This window comes from Stenella coeruleoalba, assembly GCF_951394435.1.
Source record: "Stenella coeruleoalba genome assembly, chromosome: 6".
In the NCBI taxonomy this organism is placed as follows: domain Eukaryota; kingdom Metazoa; phylum Chordata; class Mammalia; order Artiodactyla; family Delphinidae; genus Stenella; species Stenella coeruleoalba.
The window spans coordinates 2809794-2833468 of record NC_137151.1 but is presented as its reverse complement, the minus strand read 5'-3'; the positions used below and the strand labels follow the sequence as shown (position 1 = coordinate 2833468).

The window sequence follows — 23675 nt, the reverse complement described above, 5'->3', positions numbered from 1 at the left end:
AGTCCGAGGGCCCTTAAACGAGGGAAAGCGCCTTAGACCGCGGTGCGTTCACCGCAGGGCAAAAAGGCAGAAGACGAGAACGGGCTCTCATGCCTCCTATGCTACACCCATCCTGAAACCTTAATAAAACAAATTGTTAAAGAAATGATTATCAGAGAGTCAAAACATACTAACTGATGAGAGTTTCCCTTCTGAGGATCTCCCCAAAGATGAAAGCAAGGCTAAGACCAAGAGGAGGAAGAGAAGGCTTTCTGTACCCATCAAGTGAGGGTCCCATTGTCACCTAACGTAAGCCCGGTGCAGCAGCCAATCAGCCACCCCTGCTCCTCCAGAACCCCCCAGAAGGAGGCTGACCTCCACCCCGTCGCCTGTGCCCAAGTCCAGCAACAACACGAGTTCTTCACGCAGCACACACGTGACGGGAGCCCCTCTAGGCCAGAGCACACAGGACCTGGTCCCCAGGCCCCCTGCACTAGGAGAAGGCGTGGTGGCCGAAAGAGGACACGCTTAAAGAAGGAAGGCGTCAGACAGCGACGGCACAGCATGCAAACACAGCATGGGGGCAATGTCCGTGGAGTGCCATGCAGCTAAGAGAGGCTGAGGAACGTCACCACTTACTGATGTGGAGTGATCTCCAAAATATATTTACTGTCAAGTGAAAAAAGCCAAGTGGAGACGGGCGATCAGCCCATCTGCACCAAGAGAGGGTTGGAGGGCACCTGTAAGGTGACTAACTGCAAGAAAGTGGCCGGGCCAATGGATGGGGGATGGGAAACTTTGATGAGGGAAGAGAGCTGCTGGGTGGAACGGCTGGGGCAGAGCCACACAGATGGAGGGCTCTATAGGTGGTAAAAGCAGCTGCCTGCTGGCAACACCACTTTTAGAGGGACCACTTGGCTATCAGTACAGCTTCCAGGTGTCACTGACAATGAACTCAAATTTCTGCACCCAAACCAAGCCAGAGAAAGAGGGAGAATGGCTATAAAATCCAGTATTAAAAACAAACAAGCAGGGCTTCCCTGGTGGCACAGTGGTTGAGAATCCGCCTGCCAATGCAGGGGACACAGGTTCGAGCCCTGGTCCAGGAAGATCCCCCATGCTGCGGAGCAATCAAGTCTGTGCGCCACAACTACTGAGCCTGTGCTCTAGAGCCCACAAGCCACAACTACTGAGCCTGTGCTCTAGAGCCCGTGCACCGCAACGAAGAGTAGCCCCCACTCCCTGCAACTAGAGAAAGCCTGCGCGCAGCAGTGGAGACCCAACGCAGCCAAAAATAAGTAAATTTATTTTTAAAAACCCCAAAAAACAAGCAATCTAAAACTATTCTGAAACAAAAAGTTCAGTAAACACACACATACACATATAAGCTAAGAAGAATTATATCACCAAAAATTTCAGGTTGGGCTTAAAGAGCAGAATTTAAAGAACAAAACAAAAACCCCTTCTTCAGAAAGGTAGACCTATCTATCCAATGCAGAGGTTCAGAGTAAGATCAACACTGTTGGTTACTGAACCAAATCTTGGTGCCAGTTGGGGCCACCAATACCCTGGGGGCCTCACCACAGGCTCAGTGCCCCCTGCAGCTGGGTGACGGTTACCCCACTTTTCTAATGTGACAATTTCAAGAACACATCTATGCTTAACATCTCCATTTATATTAATGGGAGTCCACACAAATGCCAAACACAGTTCATTACCACTTTCCTTGGAGACACCAAAACAACCACCAAGGAGAGATCAGTGTCTGGAATCTGGGTTTGATGAGATGGAGTGAGAAAATGCATCTTTCACCTTACAGAGTCCCACCCTGGTACTGGAAAACACCACCCCTTATTTCCAAAAGGACAAACGCGAGACCACAAAATTCCAGTCTGGGGCAGGGCCTGGGAGCAGATTTGCCCAACACAAGGAGTGCGGCTTCTTGCCACTGCCATAAGGTGCACTGACAGGTGAGGGGGGAAGGAGGAAGCAAAGGGTGACAGTGCACAGAGGGCAGGAGGGGGTGGGGACAGAGATTCCTGCAGGTAGAGCCACCGTGTCCAGGGGCCACTCACGGGCCATGGAATCTGCAGTGAAAAGAAAATGGCACTCAACTGAGTTGTAGATGACCTTTTTATTTATTGTTTCAGAAACATCCGTCCACTCATAAGCCAAAGTTTGCTTTAAGATCAACTGACTTAATAATGTCTTTCCTAGATGCCCAGCACTGTGCTTGTCACTCAAGGGAGCCCAGTACAGGGTGTAAACTTGAGACCCAGGCCCTGGTCTCAGAAGGGAAGAGACACTGGGGATCTGTGTCACCTGGGTGCCGAGGCCCAGCACTCACCTGGCTCCTGAGACCTGGAAGGTCCAGCCACTGCTGAGGTTGGTCCCCCAGAACTGCAGGGGGCCATCCAGAGTGCTGGACGCCTGGGAAGGGCGGGGGTGTGGTGCTTTGAGAGTGCTGGACGCCTCAGAAGGGCTGCACTGGTGTCCAGGTATAGACAATAGGAATTACTGAAGGGTCTGGGCAGGGAAGGATCACATCAGTTCCAGATTTCTCTTTCCCTAAGTTTCTAACACAGGACCACACTCCTTCCAGAAGCCAACAAATGTCCAAGTGTTCCCTTTATGTGTGTGTTTCAGGAAAAGTCACTCATGAAGGGAATTTTCCTATATTAAATCTTTAAAATTCATGATGAGTGATTACTATTTAAAGGAATTTTCCCTAACTTATCTGTTTGTTAAAAATTCACATGGAAATACATGTGAAAGATAAAAGATTCAGTTCTCTCTCAGCTGTTCCTAGAGTGAGGCTGCCCTGGACACCAGCTCTTCAGGGAGCTGCCTGCCGGCCCTGCACCACCATTCCTGCTGCAGGGGAGGTGGGCTGGGCTGAGTCACAGCCAGTGGGACAGTGAGGGGCTGGGAGTTGCCCATCTCTGGCACCATATGGAAAGGGTCTCCAGGGAGCAGAGTAGCAGAGGGGAAGCCAGAAGATGCGGGTCCTGACCGGAGGCTGTACCCAACCTTGGGCTCCCTGACATGAGAGCCAACATATTTTCTTTTTTGTGTACCTGGGTGTAAGAGGGCCAGTCCAGTGGCTCAGCCCCTACAGGCCTGGCAGTCTGCCACGCCCTGCACAGTGTACGGGCACCCCAGCCCCGGTCATTGCAAAACACGACCTTGCCTCTGCCAAGCTGCCAGGGCCCCGGAGACAAGAGACTGCTTTAAGAAGTAACAGAGGAGCTCCCCAGACGGAGCCAGAAATGCAAAACAATTCCCATCCAAATGCCAATATGCTTTTTCAATGCATTTGGCAAGCCGATTCTAATACTTTCAGAGCAGAGCAAAGATCCACAAAGAGGGAGCATGTGCTTGAAGAAAAAGGTTAGGAGCACGTCCTGTCAGGTGTCAAGACTTAAGTTACAGCTGCCATGAGTAGGACGTTTTAGAAGCCATGGACAGACACACAGACCGGTGGAATGAGGAAGAAAGCCAAGAAACAGACCAGCACATCCACAAAAAAGCTGAAGGATGACAGAGTGACACTGCTAACCAGCAAAGAGAGGAGTCTTCCTTCGGCCACTGGAGGAGGGACAACTGGTTACCCCACAGAGGAAAAAAGAACCTCATCCACATCTCACTACACACAAAAACCAACTCCAGAAGGATGATAAAATAGAGAAGCAACACCTAAAACCTTTAGAAGAAAATATGAAAGAATATTTTTATGACCCCTAGGTAGGAAAGGACTTCTTTGAAGAGATACAAAAAGTGCTAACCATTAGGAAAAAAAAAAAAACAGAGACTACATTCAAATTAAGAGTATCAGTTTACCAAACATCACCACTGTGAGAGTGGAAAGACAAGCCAAAAACAGGGGGAGGTATTTGCATTTAAGTGTAACATACAGAAGATACACAAATTGTAGTAAAATGGACAAAAGATACAAACGGAGCATTTAACAGGACGGGAAGAGGCCAGCACCGGGGAAGACAGCCGGCTCTCTAGTCCTGAGGGAAAGGCAGAGTGAGGCCACCAAGAGTCCGTGCTACACTCACGAAGGCTCTCAGTGCAGAACTGTCAGGTGACATGGTCTGCAGGGGACAGAGGGAGAGGCTAAATGACACCACCAGGAGGCAATCAGTGGAGAAAGTGGGTGTCCCATGTGTGCTTTCCTAGTGGTGGTGGGCTCCTGGTGTTTGCTTTATTATGCTGTCCACTGCAGTAGGCATGGGGCACATGCAACTATTTCAATGTAAAACAAAATTCAGCAAAATTTAAAAATCAGTTCTTCACACGGAGCCACGCTTTGAGGGCTCCACAGCCTCAGCTGTGGAACTTCCCATCATACACAGTTCCCCTGGGCAGCAGTGCTTTTACCTTATGTGTCTATCACATATGTTAATTTAGATGCAGCAAATACTATATAATAAAACATTCTTAAATGATGAACTGCATTGCATTTCTGTTTTCCAGTTGTAGGGAACAAATTCACATTAAAGTCTAAACAGTCATGAGAAAAGATCGGTGCTTTACGATACTTGCTCCCCTTCCGCCACTAAATAACCCCACCGAATCAAGCGTCTAAAGCTCGGCCTCATCTATCACCCGTGGGGAGGGGGGCTTGGCGGGACGCGGGGCGGGGCACTCACCAGGCTCTGCTCTATGAGCAGGCAGAAGAGGATGGCGTTGCCTACCTCCCGTAGGTTCTGGAAGCACACCGTCTTCAGCTCTGCATACTCAACAATGTCCTTTAACTGGTGGTGGAAGAACTCCAGGATGCCTGTGGTGGCATAGAATGAGTGTGGGGCTGGGGGTGGCTGGAGGGGAGGGAGCCCCACAGGGAGCAGCCTGGGGTTCACGGCCGGGAGCACTGAGCATTCTCCCACTGCCATCGTGCCCACAGGGACATGGCCGCACGTCTCCTGACCCCAGCACCTTCCCTGCACTGGTGGTTTGTCCACCACCTGAGTGCCGGGCCTCAGCTCCAAAGCCTCTTTCTCTGTCAACCCTGTCCAGGCATGGCTTGTTTTACTGTGCTTCGCAGATACTGTTTTTTACAAATTGGAGATCTGTGGCAGCCCTGCATCAAGCAAGTCTATAGGTGCCGTTTTCCCAACAGCGTCTCCTCACTTCATGTCTCTGTGTCACATTTTGGTAATTCTTGAAATATTTGAACTTTTTCATTATTATTGTAGTTGTTACAGTGATCTGGGATCAGTGATCTTTGATGTTACTACTGCAAAAAGATCACAACTTGCTAAAGGCTCAGACGATGGTTAGCATTTTTTAGCAATGAAGTGTTTTTAATTAAGATATGTATGTTTCATAAGGCATGGTGTCATTGCACACTTAATAGACTACAGTACAGCGTAAACATAACTTTATATGCACCAGGAAATTAAAAAAATTCATGTGGCTTGCTTTATGGCAATATTCACTTGACTGCGGTTATCTGGAACCAAACCTGCAATATCTCCAAGGTCTGCCTGTATCTTCAGAGGAGGCATCACGTCGCAGTAAATGAGAAAGACCACACTGTCATCTCCAGCAGAGGTAGAAAAGGTATTTGGTAAAATTCAGTATCCCTTCACAGGCACAGAAGGGAATGTACTTAGCCTGATAAAGGACGTCTACAAAAACCCTGTAGCTAGCTAGTGTCACACTCAGTGGTGAATCTGCACACCTTCTCCCAGAGCTCCAGAGCAAGACACACATTTCACCACTGTCCTGGAGGCCGTGGATGTTGTAATAAGGCCGGAAAAGGCACAAGGCATAAAGTCTGGAAAGAACTCAATCTATCCATTCAATGCTGATACAGTCAAAAATCCCCAAGCTGACTCCAGAATTTATAGTCTCACAGAAGACCTAGAACAGCCTCAACAACCCTGAGGAGAACAAACTCAGAAACTTAAATGACTTCAAACCCCTCATTCCGAGAGGTCAGGCCCCGAATGCCGTTCGGCACGGACCCCACAGCCTTGCCTGCCTGAGAGCCCATCCTTTCCTCTCTGCGGTCCACCCCAAAACGGGCATGAGAGAGCAGGGGTGCTCCCAGCAGCATGGCACTACCCACACGGTGGTGCCAGGCCAGCTGGGCGAGGACGTTCAGAGAGCAGCCCTGAAGTCCACAGCTCTGCCCCAGACCAGCTTTGGATTTGGCCTAAATGGCTTGTCTTTGACATTTAAAATATCCACCTTTAAAATATCCGGCTCTAGTCAGGATCTGAGCAACAGTTTTATTATCCCAATGTTACTCATCTGTTTTCTGAGATCCTCCGAAGCCAGGCCAGACCAACGGTTAGGTCCCTTCCCAGGGGCCAAATGGGTCATCTCACTGTCTCCTTAAACACCAATAGCCCTGGGCGATGCCAGCGACCTCTGGGGGCTCAGCCACACCAGCCGACTACCCATCAGAACAGTCTCTCATGGGTGACCCACGTGTGGGCCCAAGTCACTTGGTAAGATAGCTGCCCAGCTTTTAAGAAAGTAGTAACGAATATGAGACAAAAGGCAGTTTTGTTACGAGATAAGGGTTCCTGTAGTCCAATTTTATCACGAACGATGCTTTCTGAGGTCACGAAGGCTGTTCACATGGAGAGCCCCAAATCCGCTCTGGTCAGGCCATGCAGGTCTGTCTGGCACCCCAAAGGGCACATCTGCCCGAGGGCCCTACGGTCAGCCAGCCAATGGGACAGGCTCTCAATTAGAGGGAGGCTGCCAGGCAGAAAGACAGACGGGCTGCGCTGTAAGGGGAAGCAGCACCCCTGCATGGGGCTGCCTCTGAGGCCTCTGGGCAGTTGGACCTGGCAGTGGAGCTCCCTGCCCCTCCCTGGTCAGCGATCTTCAAGATCCTGGTGTTGTAGGAGAGCCAAGGTGCGCAGGGTTCACAGCCCTCACTCCCCACCCAGCATTCCCACCCCAAACGGCAACTCCTACACACCCTCCTGCACACGTGCTCCTGGTTGAAAGGCTGGCTGGTTTTTTCTGCTGGAAACAATCAGGCTCTGGTTGGGCTCCCCACCTCCTCCCACCCGGGGAAGGCAGATCTGATCCTTATCAGTAATTTCCGACTTGATTTCCCTTACTGGGGCCTATGGCTGACACTGTCCCTCCCTGTGCACCCCAGGGAGCCGCTGTGCTCACCAGGGGAGCCGTACTCGTGCCGCGGCAGCCGGCAGACCTTGGGCATCACCTCCATCAGCGTCTTCACGTACTGTAGAATTGTGCCTTGCAGCTGTGAGAGATGGGCTGTGTCAGCCACCAGCCACACCACCACGCAGGCTGTGGGTGTGACGGGCACTTCTGAAAAGGAGTCTGTTAGTCAAATGCACAGTAACGACCTGGGACTTTGGCTGGAGGGGAAATCTCACGCGTGGAGACTGATGTGAGAGATGGAATGGAAAGCCCCTCCCCACACAGGAATTGTGTGCAGAATCCTTCCCACCACCACCACCCCCCGCCCGGGGAAGGAAGCCCACCGAGGGAAACATACCAGGCTCTTGACCACCTTCAGCAGCTCTTCCATGACCACTGCGATGCCCTGGTAGCCGAGCAGCCGGCAGATGACCTGGAAGTGTGGAGGCCCCACAAAGTTCCGGTAGCTGCCGTAGATGCTTGAGTAGGCCAGGTTCAAAGCCTGGGGACAGAGAAGGCCAGCGCTTGAGGGAAGTTGCCAGGGTTTTCAACATAGCCCCACGCACAGGTGAAGATGAAGAATCCATACGTAAAGTGCATTAGCACACAGTGCCCTCAGGTGGAGGCATCCAGAGACCCTGTTGGACTGCCCTTTATTGGTATAATCTATGTTTCCAACTTGAAGACATAAAAACCAAGCTTGCTAAAACAGAAAGAAGAATACAAAACCACTTGGTTCTTCAACATTTATTAAACTGCCAGTCCTACAGAAGACATTCTGAGGTTCTGGAATGAGAAATGAATGTATCTCAGGGCCTCACTGCTGCCCCCATGTTACTGCTCCCAGTCTCCTGAGGGAGACACCAAGGATAGACTCTGATGAGGCAGTGGGGTATGCAGGGATTGGGGGACAGCAGCCCCTGCAGGGGGGGCAGGCGAGAAAGGTAGTCAGGGTGGTTTCTTGTCAGACGGAACCTCCAAGCTTGTCTAAGGACACAGACGTCTGCACACCTATCAGGGAGACTCCCAATGTAAGCATTCAGTGCTACGTGTTTCCCTCTCAGCACTTCTTTAGCTACACCCCGTAAATTTTGATATATTTACATTTCATTTAGGTCAATGTCTTTTTAAAAACTTTCCCTTGAGACTTCCCCTTGCCCTAAGGATCATTTGAAATGTGTTAATTTCTGATTTTCTTATCTCTTTGTTACTGATTTCTAGCTTGAGATCACTGTGGTCAGATAACACACTCTATAATATATCAGTTCTTTGAATTTTGTTGATGTTGTTTTATGGCCTAGGGTATGATCTATCTTGGAGAATGATCCATGGGTACTTGAAAAGAATGTATGTTCCGCTGTTGTTGGACGAAGTGTTCTACACATGTCAATAACATCCTATTGGTTGATGGCGTTCATTCTTTTTTGTTGCTGATTTTCTGTGTACTTATTCTTTCGATTACCAAGTGAAAGGAATGTTGACTTCCCCAACTACAACTGTGGAGTTGCTCATTTCTCCTTTCACTTATGTCAGTTTTTGCTTCAAGTATTTTGAAACTCTGTTGTTGGGTGCATAAACATTTAGGATTGCTGTATTTTCTTGGTGGCTTGACTTTTTTATCATTATGTAATGTCCCTCCCTCTTTGTTCCTGGTAATATTCTTTGCTCTGAAATCTGCTTTATCCTATACTCAGTCACTCTGCTTTCTTCTGATTGTTTGTGTGATACATCTTTTTCCATCCTTTTACATTTAACCTACATACATCATCGACTTGAAGTGAGTTTCTTATACAGTCATATTTTTTAATCCACTCTGTCAATCCCTCTGCCTTTTTAACTGTCTTTAGACCCCTTACATTTAATACATTTACATGTAGTGTAATTATGATTTTTAAGTTAGTCTCTGTTTCATTCTTCCTGTCTTCTTGTGGGTCATTTAAACATTTTTTAGAATTCTGTTGTGATTTAACTGTGGTATTTTTGAAAGTATCTCTTTGCACAGGCCTTTCAGTGATGTTCCCAGTCTTACATTATACGTTATGTAAGTTATCACAACCTACTGTTATCAACATGTTACTACTTTGAGTGAAATGTACCACTCTCACCTGCTTTAAGGTCCCTATAATCTTCCCCCTTCCCCTTTTATAATTGTCTTAAATATTTCCTCTATGTACACAGAGAACCACATCAGGACAGCAAGGATTCTGAAGAACTGGCAGAAGTCTAGTTGCTCAGCTCTGAATGAATATCCTCAGGAGGCCTGCTTGCAATTCCTGGGAACTCAGCCCTTGAAATGTTGCCTATGTTGCTGATTGATACAGTTGTTTTCTATACTTGGGACACTTAACCATGCTGTACGAGCTTGTCTAGGTTGTTTGTACAAATAGCGATTTATGGCAAGCCCCTCCTTTCCTTCTGGGGATTCTGAGGTTGCAGTAACTTGTGGCTGTGTCTATGCCCCTAGCCCTGGACCCAGGTGTTCCTGTGAGCTTCTCTTTCCTGGACAGGATCACCCTGTACATCCCATGCGACCCCCATGAGGGACCACTGGAAGCCCGCACCTGCTTCCATAACCACCAGATGCATCTTTCCCCCTTGCTGATCCTGCTTTGTGTCCTTTAGCTGTAATAAACTGCAGCTGTGAATGAATGAATCCTTCTGGAGAATCACCAAATGTGCAGGTGGTCCTGGGACCATCAACACAGAAAGTCTGAGTCCAAACCAATGATCAAATGCAAGATTCACCAAGGTGGAAACACTGCCAAATGCCTGTCTCACATTCCTCCCTACAACCCTATCAGACTTGGAAAGACCATATCTTGATTGTGGGCTCAGACACAACCTGCCCCCTGCCATCCCTCCTCAAAGCACCAACTGTGCTTTATGATTATTTTTTAATCCAGAGAAGGAAGGGCTTATTACTTGTAGCAAGAGAACACTTGCTTTCCCAAAGCAATGTCCCTAAACTGTGCTTTAAATGCTGGGATTCTGGGACTTCACTGGTGGCACAGTGGTTAAGAATCTGCCTGCCCACGGGTTTGATCCCTGGTCCGGGAAGATCCCACATGCTGCGAAGCAACTAAGCCCATGCACCACAACTACTGAGCCTGCACTCTAGAGCCCGCAAGCCACAACTACTGAAGCCCATGTGCCTAGAGCCCATGCTCTGCAACAAGAGAAGCCACCACAATGAGAAGCCCATGCACCACAACAAAGAGTAGCCCCCGCTCACTGTAACTAGAGAAAGCCTGCACGCAGCAACAAAGACCCAACATAGCCCCCCCCCCCAAAAAAAAATGCTGGGATTCTGGGTGAGGTTTTTGCTTGATAATAAGTTCTAATGCTTGAAAAACATGAAAATCATTAGTAAAATTAAATGGCCTCATGTTACAAGTGGGAAAATTCACTCCCAAAGCCACCCTCACTTGCTCGGGGCCTGGGGCTCAATGACACCTAAGTCCCCGGCCCCCCGATGAGTGTCTGGCTTCCTGGAGACCTCACTCACCCCAAAGATGGCACATCCCAGGGACAACACAACCGGAGCAACATACCTACTCAGAGGAAGGGGAGGAGGAACTACCTCTGAAGAGGGCAAAATTACAAATCCTACACTATAAAACACGCAGACTCAGACGAGGGGAGCCTCACAGCTCAAGTCAAGAAACACTGCTGACCACGCCTGATGCAGAGACTGGGGCCTCGCCCGGAAACCAGTGGACGAGGGCTCCAGACTCACTAGTCATGTGCCCTGGGTTCTCTAATGCCCTCAACACTGTGCATCTTCAACTGTGAAGTAGGGACAACCTTACTTATCTTATAGGAAAGAGAACATCAGTGATGTACTCAAGTGTTCACTCGGAATGGTGATACCAGGAACCAACAGGGTAACGCCACAAATGGGCACTCATCTAAGTCGATTTATTACCATAAGACACTAGCCCTCACTCATCACTCCTAACAAAAGAATGGATTGGATTTTTGAATTGGATTCCTGTGTATTCCATACTCTCATAGGTACGAACACCCTAACCGCACAGCAGCACACTGAAGTGCAGCTGACACGTCTGAATGCTCACAAGGAACAGGGTGGCTCAACTCTGACAGCACAATGTTCTGGCATTCTGCCTTTCTTTGATCCTCAAAAAAGTATCATATGAGATGAATAGTCAGCATCAGTGTTTCTCACGCAAACTTTTGTTAGACTTCTGTTAGGAGTCCAAATGATCTAACAAAAAAATACTGGTTTAGGTTTTAAGAATAAACATGACATGAACAATTTCTCAAAGAGGCTGAAATCCATAAGTTTAAGTTCAGTCACAGCTGGTCGCTTTAAAAAGAACAATCTAATCTTTTTTTTCCGAGATGGGCACCTACTTTGCAGATGCAGATGCACCTGCCTCCTTTTTAGCACAGAATGCTTGTCTTTTTTTTTTTTTTTTTTGTGGTACGCGGGCCTCTCACTGTTGTGGCCTCTCCCGTTGAGGAGCACAGGCTCTGGACACGCAGGCTCAGCGGCCATGGCTCACGGGCCCAGCCGCTCCGCGGGGCCCGAACATGTGGGGCACGAACCTGTGTCCCCTGCATCGGCAGGCGGACTCTCAACCACGGCGCCACCAGGGAAGCCCCCGCTTGTCTTTTTCTTATTAAATTGTAAGAGTACTTTAAATACTGACAACACTAACCTTTAGCAATGCCCTTGCTGCTGCACATCCAGCCATGTCAGCCGGGAAACCTGCCTCATCTCACGGGATGGTGGGTGTCCTGTGGTTCCCGGATGTCAGCTGTTTTCCGCATGCCCCTTCCCACCTCAGCTCCTTCCTTTAAGGTGTCACAGCTGGACAGGCCACCCTGCCCCTCCATCACAGATGTGGCCCCCACCCACAAGCCTCTTCCACAAACTTTTCTGGCTTGATATTTTTACACCTTTAAATCTTCCAACAGTCTCACAGCTGACACCCACCACATGGCCAGAAGCTGTCCCAGCACTACATTACTTTTCAGAAGGGTGCTAACTGAAGGAAACAATAACATTTTATATGTGGCATGATACATTCAAATTATTGAAACTACACTGATTCAAATTAAACTTCAAAATACGCTTCTTCGCTATGAACTTAAAAATCGTAATACAAACACAGAAGAACCTACCTTTGATCCATGCAGATACTGGGGTTGTGCATTTGGCTGTTTATCTCTTTGAAATTCTTGAGAAAATGGTAATACTGTCCGAACAAATCTAAACAAGAAAGATGAAAAAAAAGAAAACCAAAAATTTAATGGTAGTTCTTTAAAATTCAGACTTTTCCATTACTCATCAAAATCTTCCTCCCAATTAATCATCACATAGGAAAATTCTGAGAAATCAAAACCCATACTAGGAATGAGCTATAAATACTCTGAAGTATGATAAATGTATCCGAAGTTCAGGAACAGAGTGAGGACGCCGGAGGCCCTTCTAGCACATAAAAAGAGTCTCCAAACTTGGCACTAGGACCATTTCATTCAGTCTTTTGAAAAGAGGTGATGCAGGCACTTGGGCCTTGCTGGGCCTCTGGACACAGCAATGATGGCAGGGACAGGAGTGGGAAGGCAGATTCGGACAGTGATGTGGTCACTCAGGTCACTGGGTACAAACTGACAGAAGGTGAGTCTGTAAACACACTTGCAGAGCCACGCGACTGTGGCTTCATAACAGATTAAGAGCAACTAAAACTCAAATGCTTGGATCTTAAAGCAGAAATGTCAAAATCGACTCACACTTTCAAATCAGAAGCGTTCATTTAAACATATAAAACTTTTTACAAAGAAGCATGATAAAATTCATGGATTTGCTAATTATTAAATTCAAAAAACTTGATTAACACATATTGCACTTTAATAAATAAAAAAGGATGTAACTGTCAAAACACCACTTGTGCGTGAAACAAATGTTTGCATCTGAGGAGAGGACAGCGGCCTGTGGAGCTGATCACATTTACATGGAAACATCACGTTGCTGAGTGGCTGGGTTCTGTCGTTATCCTTTTTTTTTTTTTTTTTTGTGGTACACGGGCCTCTCACTGTTGTGGCCTCTCCCATTGCGAAGCACAGGCTCCAGACGCGCAGGCTCAGCGGCCATGGCTCACGGGCCCAGCTGCTCCGTGGCATGTGGGATCCTCCCGGACCGGGGCACGAACCCATGTCCCCTGCATCGGCAGGCGGGCTCTCAACCACTGCGCCACCCGGGAAGCCCCAAGGAACCGTTTTTTAAGTCTCAGATTATCTCCCTATATATTACTTATAAATTTCAAACAGAAAAATGGAAACACGCCAGTGGAGAAACTTGGCAGCCACCACCCTAACCAAGGGACGGATGGCCAGTGATGGGAAAACCTTGTGGTACATTGCACTGAGGACATACCCTCCTCAGTGGGCTTCCTGCCAAAGAGGCCCGACTCTGATCCCAACTGCTGGCTTACTTCGAGGGCTATCGCGCTGTCACAATTAGTAGCTGTACAGGTTAAATTTAAGTCACAGGCCACCCCATGCGACTTCCCAGAGTCACCAGGCATAAATCATTAATCGGAAATAAGCAGCAAAATAAGTAGATACGCCAAGCAGCAAACAGAGTTCTGGTTTCCCCACAAGCAGCTCTCAGAAAACCCTCAGGCATGGAATTAAGATACTGGGTGGCATAATTTTGTCTGTCTTCTCAGGTTTCCACGTGCAACGTGGACATACGAAACGCTATTTTAAAATGTCTTTTCCAGATAATGAAGCTCTAAGGGTTCCACTGAAAGACCTGTTAAAAATGCAGGAGTAATGGCTTTTGCCAATGCTATCAAGAGGTGGAGGCCTCCAGCGCTGCTGCTCTGGTGAAGACTGCATCTCGTACAGCCAGGGTTCCCTCTGAATTGCACCTCAGGTTTCTGGGCCCAAGGAGACTGAGGTCACTTCACGCTGGCCCCTGCCAGCACACGTGCCCAAGGTCACAGCTCCAATGCATGGGAAACTGGGTTCCCGTGCAATCAATTGCACAGCCCGTTGGAGGCAAAGCCGCCTACCAGCGCCGTGTGGGCAGTGGGGAGCACGCGCTATCAGGCGAGGGCAGCCATCTGCTTGCTGTCCTTCAGGGTGGACCTCGTGCTGGACAGGCTAAGGGGACCCAGGGCCGAGGTGCCTCTCGTCAGTTTATACACCTGATGCCATAGTGTCTGTCAGGCCATGCAAGTGACACGGCCTGGAGGTGTTCCACTCCTGCTAAGGTTGCTGGGCCACACGGCACCAACTTCCTGACCTGAGTCCTGGCAACCTCGTCTCTGACAAGACTCCTGCTGCCAGTAGGACAGGTAGCCTAGGATGGCGGGTTGTTCCCTAGCATCGGCCCCGATCAGGGAAGGGCACCCACGTGAGCCCAGCTTGGCAGGCAGGGCCTCGAAATAGACCTCTTTCCCTAACTGCACACACATGACTCATCATGCCTGGAGCATCTTTCAGAAAACATAGTGATTCAACAGAAAGGTTTACAGCACATGCTGAGTTTTCATCACCATGTAGATTTCAGCTCCCTCCCACCCCCCCACCTTGCAGTCCTTCCACGGGGCTCCTGTTGTTTTTGAGCCCTCGACCCACCAGGCTGTCACCAAGATGACCAGAACAGGCAGATGCTGAACACACGCAGTGCAGCTGGCACAAAGGGGGCCCAGGGAGCATCTTCAACTGTTCCTTTTGCAAGATCTCTGAGAATCCCTTAAAGGGCGACAAAATGCTAGATAATCAAAAATGCAACCTAAAGTAACACAAGAAAATCACGACTCCTTGTGTTGCCTGAGTCTACCACCTCCACAGCCCTGCCCAATGCCCCCCGCCCCCGGAATATATTTTCTCAACTTGCCAATAATGGGGTTCGGCTGCATTTCACCTTTAGAGACGCCAGTTCTAAGCACTAGGCAAAATGATTTAAGGGACATAACAAATTAACTCCAAAAGTTCTAAACGGACCGACCAAAGCACAGAAAATCTTGCAAACGTTGGCCATGACTTAGGTTTTCAGAAACACGACAAGCACGTATGTACACACAGAATGCCCCATCATGACATATGATGTGAAAAAAGAATGTGTACTTAACAGTATGCCTAACAACATCCATTTCTGCAAAACAAAAAATACACACGTATATTCGACCGTATGGCAAAAATTCTAGAAGATAGACATTTTATAAGGGAAATCTCTAGGGATTTAATTATTTTCCCCATGTACCTATTCCATATATATATATATATATATATATATATACACACACACACACATACATACACACACATACACACGATTTCTAGCTTTTCTACAATTATGATGCATTACTTATGCAATAAAAATATTTTTTCAGTTAATTCCAACTCTAAAACAACTTGAACAATACCTGTTTCAAGAACCTGGGCACTTAGAACGGAGTTTACAGGGATGAGTAGTCTCTAAAGTTTGTTCCGGTGGATTGTGCCCAGCCAGGCCCAGGGCCCCCTGACCCAAGAAGGGCAACCAGGGCTCCTTCACCTGTGGTTCTTGTGGCCATGGCCATGTGCCCATGGGGCTGAGCTGATGGGCCTAATGGCACACCTCCATGTACCAGCAACAGGCCTGTATTTCCCACAAGGAAACCAACCCTGGGGTCCCAAACAGACTATGGCAATAGCAGGTATGATCAGGCCACAGGAGGGTCTCCCTTCTGCCCTCGGGGTCGAAGCTCAGCACCCCTGGATCAAGACACAAAAATCTAGGCCTGAAAGACAGTAGTGATCAAGCCAACACATGGTAGGATGTTCAGATGCAGTAGTGAAGCAAAGGAAAAGCAAAAGACATTTACTTTTAAAAGGTGGTCATAGGACTTCCCTGGTGGCACAGTGGTTAAGAATCCGCCTGCCAATGCAGCGGACACAGGTTTGATCCCTGGTCCAGGAAGATCCCACATGCTGCGGAGCAACTAAAGCTGTGCACCACAACTACTGAGCCTGTGCTCTAGAGCCCACGAGCCACAACTACTGAAGCCTGCGTGCCTAGAGCCTGTGCTCTGCAACAAGAGAAGCCACCGCAACTAGAGAAAGCCCGTGCACAGAACAAAGATCCAACACGGCCAAAAATAAATAAATACATTTATAAGAAATAAAAATAAAAAGTGGTCATAACACTCACATACACACGGTCTCTCACACACACCCTCACTCATACTCACCCCCATTTCTCACACTCACAAGCACACACACACATTTCCTCTCTGGCATGTGCTGACACAGCAGGAGTGAAGCTCAGCGCAGAGAGGACAGGCCTCAGGCAGGCAGTTGCCAGAGTGTGGAGGTGACACAGAGCCATCCCAGGACCTTGGCTGTACCACAAGACTGCACCACATAACCCTGAAGCCAGCAGCCATGCCACCCTTCCAGCGAGCCACTTTGTGTTGTTCAACATAGTAAAATGGTAGGTGCGTGGAGGGCGGCTAACTGGCAGACCCTCACATGGCCCGACATCCCAGAATGGAAGCATGAAAAGTAGAGTCACCCAGCACATTCCAACGTCAGTAGACATGAAAAGTATGGAGGTGGTACAGACCCAGCAGCTGCTGTCCACATGTACCAGATTTGGCCCTGAGCCCCAAGGGAGTGCCCTGGATAGGAACCCTGGCCCCGCACTTGGTCTGCACATGAAAGCCATGACCATACACCCAAGGGCTGGCCCAGGGCTGCACTTGCAAATGGAGGAGACCAGGAGGGCCTGAGTATCCTGGACATGGGAAAAGATGGGCCCTGAGACCATCCTGTTTCGATGCCCATTGGAAGGGGCATCCAGAGCCATCTGTGAGGTAGCATGCTCACCGGTTGGTAGAGCCATTGTAGCAGTAGTTGGGCAGGAAGTCGTAGTTGAGCTCCCAGAAGACGTGGAGGGTGATTCTCCCGTAGGGCGCTGACACATTGTGGTTGGCCTCCCGGAACATGGCGTCAAAGCTGTCCAGAGTCAGGTACCTGCTCAGCAGCCTGTGGGTCATGCGGTTGATTTCCAAGAGGCCATCCAGCTCCTGTGGGACCACAAAGACAGGGGCGTGAGGACAGAGCTGGGCCTGGCATGGCGGCCTCCATCCTCTACGTGGGTAGCGCCATGGTGGTGGGCCGGGAGCGGGCAGAGGAGGACGTGGATGGCGAGGGGCTGCACTGAGGGGGGGCCAGTGAGCTAGGCCAAGAACGCACGTGGTGGTGGTCTGGCAGGTGACACAAGCTTCCGTCTCACACCTAAATTCGTGTCCTCTCCACTGCTCTTAAAATGCCCCTCGTTTCCATGGTTGCCCCCGAATGGCCACTGTCCATTCTCTACTGCAATTACCTCCCACTGTCCACTGCTGGCCTCCAAAGCCCTCACAGGGCAGAGAACACTGGGATGTGTCCACCCCCACCTGACGGCACACAGTGTGTCCTCAGGTGTTAGCCTTAATTAGCTTTCCTAACGCACCTGAAGTTACTCAAAAGCATTGCTGTGCAGCAGAACTGGCAAGCATGTTCAGAGGTGGCCTTCCAGGCTCTCACACTGACTGTTCATAAACCTGCCCAGGTCTGTACTATCCCCTGAGGCAGCCACTGGCCCCATATGGCAACAAGAATGTGGCTGGTCCAAACTGAGATGCGCCATATGTGTGAGATGCACAGATTTCAGAAACTGAACATGAAAACAAAGAATGTAAGATATCCACGTCAATAGAGTTCTTATAATGATTATATGTTGAATTGTTAATTTTTGGAAATATTGGGTAAATAAAGTAGATTACTAAAATTAATTCCTCCAATTTCTTTCTCCTTTTCTAATGTGACTACGAGTAAATTTAAAATGGTCTCTGGGCAGAAGCAAGAACTACAATCCTGCAGCCTGTTGAACAAAAACCACATTCACAGAAAGACAGACAAAATGAAAAGGCAGAGGACTATGTACCAGATGAAGGAACAAGATAAAACCCCAGAAAAACAACTAAATGAAGTGGAGATAGGCAACCTTCCAGAAAAAGAATTCAGAATAATGAGAGTAAAGATGATCCAGGACCTCAGAAAAAGGATGGAGGCAAAGATCCAGAAGATGCAAGCAATGTTTAACAAAGACCTAAGAAGAATTAAAGAACCAACAAACAGAGATGAACAATACAATAACTGAAATGAAAAATACACTAGAAGGAATCAATAGCAGAATAACTGAGGCAGAAGAACGGATCAGTGGCCTGGAAGACAGAATGGTGGAATTCACTGCTGCAGAACAGAATAAAGAAAAAAGAATGAAAAGAAATGAAGACAGACTAAGAGACCTCTGGGACAACATTAAACGCACCAATATTCACATTATAGGGGTCCCGGAAGGAGAAGAGAGAGAGAAAGGAACCGAGAAAATATGTGAAGAAATTATAGTCAAAAAATTCCCTAATGTGGGAAAGGAAATAGCTACCCAAGTCCAAGAAGCGCAGAGAGTCCCAGGCAGGATAAACGCAAAGAAAAACATGCCGAGACACACAGTAATCAAATTGACAAAAATTAAAGACAAAGAAAAATTATTAAAAGCAACAAAGGAAAAACGACAAATAGCATAAAAGGAAACTACCATAAGGTTAACAGCTGATTTCTCAGCAGAAACTCTACAAGCCAGAAGGGAGTGGCACGATATATTTAAAGTGATAAAAGGGAAGAACCTACAACCAAGATTACTCTACCCAGCAAGGATCTCATTCAGATTTGACAGAGAAATCAAAAGCTTTACAGACAAGCAAAAGCTAACAGAATTCAGTACCATGAAGCCAGCTCTACAACAAATGCTAAAGGAACTTCTCTAAGTGGTAAACGCAAGAGAAGAAAAGGACCTACAAAAACAAACCCAAAACAATTAAAGAAATTGGTAATAGGAACATACATACTGAAAATTACCTTAAATGTGAATGGGTTAAATGCTCCAAGCAAAAGACACAGGCTTGCTGAATGGATTTAAAAACAAGATCCATATATATGCTGTCTACAAGAGACCCACTTCAGACCTAGGGACACATACAGACTGAAAGTGAGGGGATGGAAAAAGATATTCCATGCAAATGGAAACCAAAAGAAAGCTGGAGTAGCAATACTCAAATCAGATAAAATAGACTTTAAAATAAAGAATGTTACAAGAGACAAGGAAGGACACTACATAATGATCAAGGGATCAATCCAAGAAGAAGATATAACAATTATAAATATTTATGCACCCAACAGAGGAGCACCTCAATACATAAGGCAAATGCTAACAGCTATAGAAGAGGAAATCGACAGTAACACAATAATAGTGGGGGACTTTAACACCTCACTTACACCAATGGACAGATCATCCAGACATAAAGTTAATAAGGAAACATAAGCTTTAAATGACACAACAGACCAGATAGATTTAATTGATATTTATGGGACATTCCATCCAAAAACAGCAGATTACACTTTCTTCTCAACTGCACATGGAACATTCTCCAGGACAGATCACATCTTGGGTCACAAATCAAGCCTCAGTAAATTTAAGAAAATTGAAATCATATTAAGCATCTTTTCCAACCACAACACTATGAGATTAGAAATAAATTACACGGAAAAAAAACATAAAAAACACAAACACATGGAGGCTAAACAATATGCTACTAAATAACAAAGAGATCACTGAAGAAGTCAAAGAGGAAATCAAAAAATACCTAGAAACAAATGACAACAAAAACACGACGATCCAAAACCTATGGGATGCAGCAAAAGCATTTCTAAGAGGGAAGTTTGTAGCAATACAACCCTACCTCAAGAAACAAGAAAAATCTCAAATAAACAATCTAATCTCACACCTAAAGGAACTAGAGAAAGAACAAACAAAACCCAAAGTTAGTAGAAGGAAAGAAATCATAAAGATCAGAGCAGAAATAAATGAAATAGAAACAAAGAAAACAATAGCAAAGATCAATAAAACTAAAAGCTAGGGAAAAGAAAAAAAGGTCTCTGGCTTGCATTCTATTTATAGTGGTCAAAACCTCAACCGAATCACATTAAGACCAAGGGCAATGAAACACCATGCCCCAGCCCAAGCCAGGCTGAAGGAAGAGCCACTGTGGGCTCTGTGGCCACAGACAGCCTGGATTCTGAGGAAGGAGAGGTGGGCCCAGCAGACACCCGCCCCCCACCTGCTTCTCTAGGAACAACAGTCGTCCTGAAGTTCTCACAAGCTCATTACCATTTGCCTGCAGCCATTATTCTTGGAAGATAGATTTGGCACGAAATCCTTAAGTTGCATTTCCTTCCCTGCTGGCAAAGGTCTGAGGACAATTGGATTTTCTTTCCCTGATCACTCTGCTTAGATCCCAGAGGGTTTTTCCTTTTCCTTGAAAGTCCAATACTACAATGTTAACTACAGTGTTCTTTGGTGTTGGCCACTTTAGGTCGTCTTCCCATGTATGCAATATTTGCTTCTAATATGTATTTACACTGTTTTTTATTTCATCAAAGTTTTCTTTAAGTAGCTTTTTTTTTTTTTTTTTTTGCGGTACGCAGGCCTCTCCCGTTGCGGAGCACAGGCTCCGGACGCGCAGGCTCAGCGGCCATGGCTCACAGGCCCAGCCGCTCCGTGGCATGTGGGATCTTACCAGACCGGGGCACGAACCCGTGTCCCCTGTATCAGCAGGCGGACTCCCAACCACTGCACCACCAGGGAAGCCCTCAAGTAGCATTTTTGATGTTTGTTCCATCTCATTGCTTTGGTTTTTGTCTTCAGGGGCCTCTATGATATGTATGTTGAATCTTCACCGTCCATCATCTCCATGACCTTCTCTCAAATCCTTTCTGTCTGTCTTCATTTCCTTTTAATTTTTAAAACGTTCCTCCTTTCATTCTTTTGCCATATCTTTTGCCATAGTGAGGTGTAACTATTTGTTCTTCGAAGTCAATTTAGAATTGTGCATATGAAGAGCAGATGCCCAGGTAGGCCCAGCTCAGTGAGTGCACACCTTTTGAGTTCTATGCAAAAAATGAACCTACCATCAGGTCAATTTATCAATAATGACAAAAGCAGAAGTAGCTCCAACCCCCCAAATCTGCTGAGTCTGAGAAAAAGGAGAGCACTTACAACTATTGATGTCAGGTCTTCACTCTCAAATCGCCCAATTGCCAGTTCCAGGGATTTGTACATGGCGGTGGAGACGCGCTGGGTAATCAGACGATTGAGGTCTATGGACCTGCCCAGGAGCTGGGCACAGAGAGTGGAAAGCATGAACATTAAAAAACAAATAAGCAAGAGAATACGGATCTATCCCAGGAAACTGATTCCAAAAGATAAGACAGACAAATAATGTACAAAATTTAGATGACAGTATGATCAAATACCCTACTTTCCTAGAGCTGAAATTCTGTAAGTCAAAGCTATAAAAGGACTCTTATAGTGTACTTACACTTACATCACAGACAGAAACCCCAAGCCTCCCCAGAGATCCTGGAGAGCCTGGGTCTGGCACTTAGCATACCCCTTGTAACGGGTTCAGGGCCACCTCCCAGCACAGAGCGGCCTGCGTGTGCCTTACCCCTCACCGTGTCACAAGGATGAGTGGGAGAAAACTACTCCATCTCTACTGCAGAGTCCTAACAACATGTGCATACCTCAGTATCATTTCAATAACATAAAAATACTGGCAAAACCCTGGTGAAAATGTCCCAAAATGTGAATGGTGGTTATTTGTAGATAGAATTACATGAGATTTCCCTACAGTTTTCTGTATTTTCCTTTTGGTGATGTATATATGTTATTTTTAAAGAAACAAAAAAAAACAAGCACTGTATTATTACTCTCTGTGCTGGCCGAGAAGCAGTTCCTCCCCACCACTCTGAGCTGACTAGAGTCCACATCTTCTTTCTTTTAAGCTCTGTCTTTTGGGCTCCTGGAGAGGAGTTGTGCTTGGGCCAGGCCTCCTGGGAACTGTGCAGGGCAGCCTTCCCTCGTGTGTCAGGTTATGCAAGAGAAACTGCTTATCTTTAAAACCTCAGCTCTTTACATGGATGGTCCCACAGCCACATACATACTGACGCCTATTAAAACCTGAGGAGCTCTAAGAAAACCCCACCATTTCCACTGCTGGTTCCATGCCTCACCGTGCCCAGGAAAGGCCTGGCTCACCTGCACGTGCCTCTGCTTGAGCAGCGTCTCATAGCGATTAGATGGCGGGAGATGGATTGTTGCACCCTGATTCTTGCATTCTGATCGTAACCGTTTGTCAAGAAGCAAACTAGCATGGAAGGAAGAGAGGACAATTTCTCACGTGCTGTGAATTTTAATGGAAATGTCAGATCAAGTTGCCCAAGATTTTGTACCCAAATTACAAACACATACTCACCTTCCTGCCATAACCTTATAATATGCAAATATCTGGTCAGCCAGCTTATAAACAAATTGGTCAAAGCAGAGATTCACCTAAAGGAAAGGAAAGGAAAGCGTGCATTAAATTTTGCTTCCCTAGGGAATTCCCTGGTGGTCCAGTGGTAAGGACTCTGCACTTTCATTGCCAAGGGCCTGGGTTCGATCCCTGATCAGGGAACTCAGATCCCCCAAGCTGTGTGGTACGGCACGCCCCCCGCCCCCCAAAAATGCTTCCCTAAACCAAGATCAAATAACAGAACTTAAAAAAAAATTTTTTTTTTTGATCCAGCAATTCCACTTCTAGGTATTTAAATGGAGACACTAACTCAAAATGATATCTGTACCCCAGGGTTCCTGCAGCACAACAGCCAAGACATGGAAACAACCTGTGTCCACTGATGGATAAATGGATAAAGAAGGTATCTACACACACACACACACACACACACACACACACACACACACACACATACACACACACACACATATGGAATATTACTCAGCCATAAAAGAGAAGGAAACCCTGCCATTTTCGACAACATAGATGGACCTCGAGGGTGTTATGCTAAGTGAAATAAGACAAATACTGCATGATCTCACTTATATGTGGAATCTAAAAAAAAACCCAAAAACAAACCCATAAATACAAGAACAGATTGGTGGCTGCAGAGGTGGAGCATGGGAGAACTGGGTGAAGGGGGTCAAAAGGTACAAACTTCCAGTTATAAAATAAATAAGTTCTGGGGATTGAATTAAAAAACAAAACAAAACCGCAAAACCCCAACCCTTTGTCAAGGCAACTAAAACAGGCTCTTATGAGAAAACAGAAACATCTTTACTGTCCAACAATAGCAGATTAAATCCATTTCAGTGGGACCAGGAGTGACCACCACACCACCACTGAAAATTATGTCAGAACCTTACTTACTGATGGAGAAAAATGCTCCAATTCTCTTAAATACAATGGAATATAAGAAAGTCTCTGTTCTTCACGTGCTCCCAGGGGCTATCGTGCACTGCATCTGGGGGCAGCTCCTGACTCCAGGCTGTATGTCCCAAGAGCCGCTGCCCGTGGCCTCCTCTGGGCTCCCAACGTCAGTCAGAGTTGCAGGGTGGACACAGTCTGTGACTTCACCCTCAAAACTGTATCCTC

The 23675-nt window shown here is 47.0% G+C and overlaps 1 protein-coding gene across 3 annotated transcripts in view; it reads right to left on the bottom strand.

The window, feature by feature from the left end:
- Window positions 1-23675, bottom strand: part of CYFIP1 (cytoplasmic FMR1 interacting protein 1) — a 93865-nt gene that overhangs the window by 5976 nt on the left and 64214 nt on the right. For all 3 annotated transcript variants that reach the window (XM_079924240.1, XM_079924242.1, XM_079924241.1), the window contains exons 19-26: window positions 22500-22576; window positions 22283-22391; window positions 21242-21361; window positions 16969-17168; window positions 12271-12358; window positions 7481-7624; window positions 7132-7222; window positions 4638-4768 (exon numbers count right to left, since the gene is read on the bottom strand). In XM_079924240.1, coding sequence (XP_079780366.1) covers window positions 4638-4768; window positions 7132-7222; window positions 7481-7624; window positions 12271-12358; window positions 16969-17168; window positions 21242-21361; window positions 22283-22391; window positions 22500-22576 — 960 coding nt within the window. The remainder of the gene's footprint in view (window positions 1-4637; window positions 4769-7131; window positions 7223-7480; window positions 7625-12270; window positions 12359-16968; window positions 17169-21241; window positions 21362-22282; window positions 22392-22499; window positions 22577-23675) is intronic.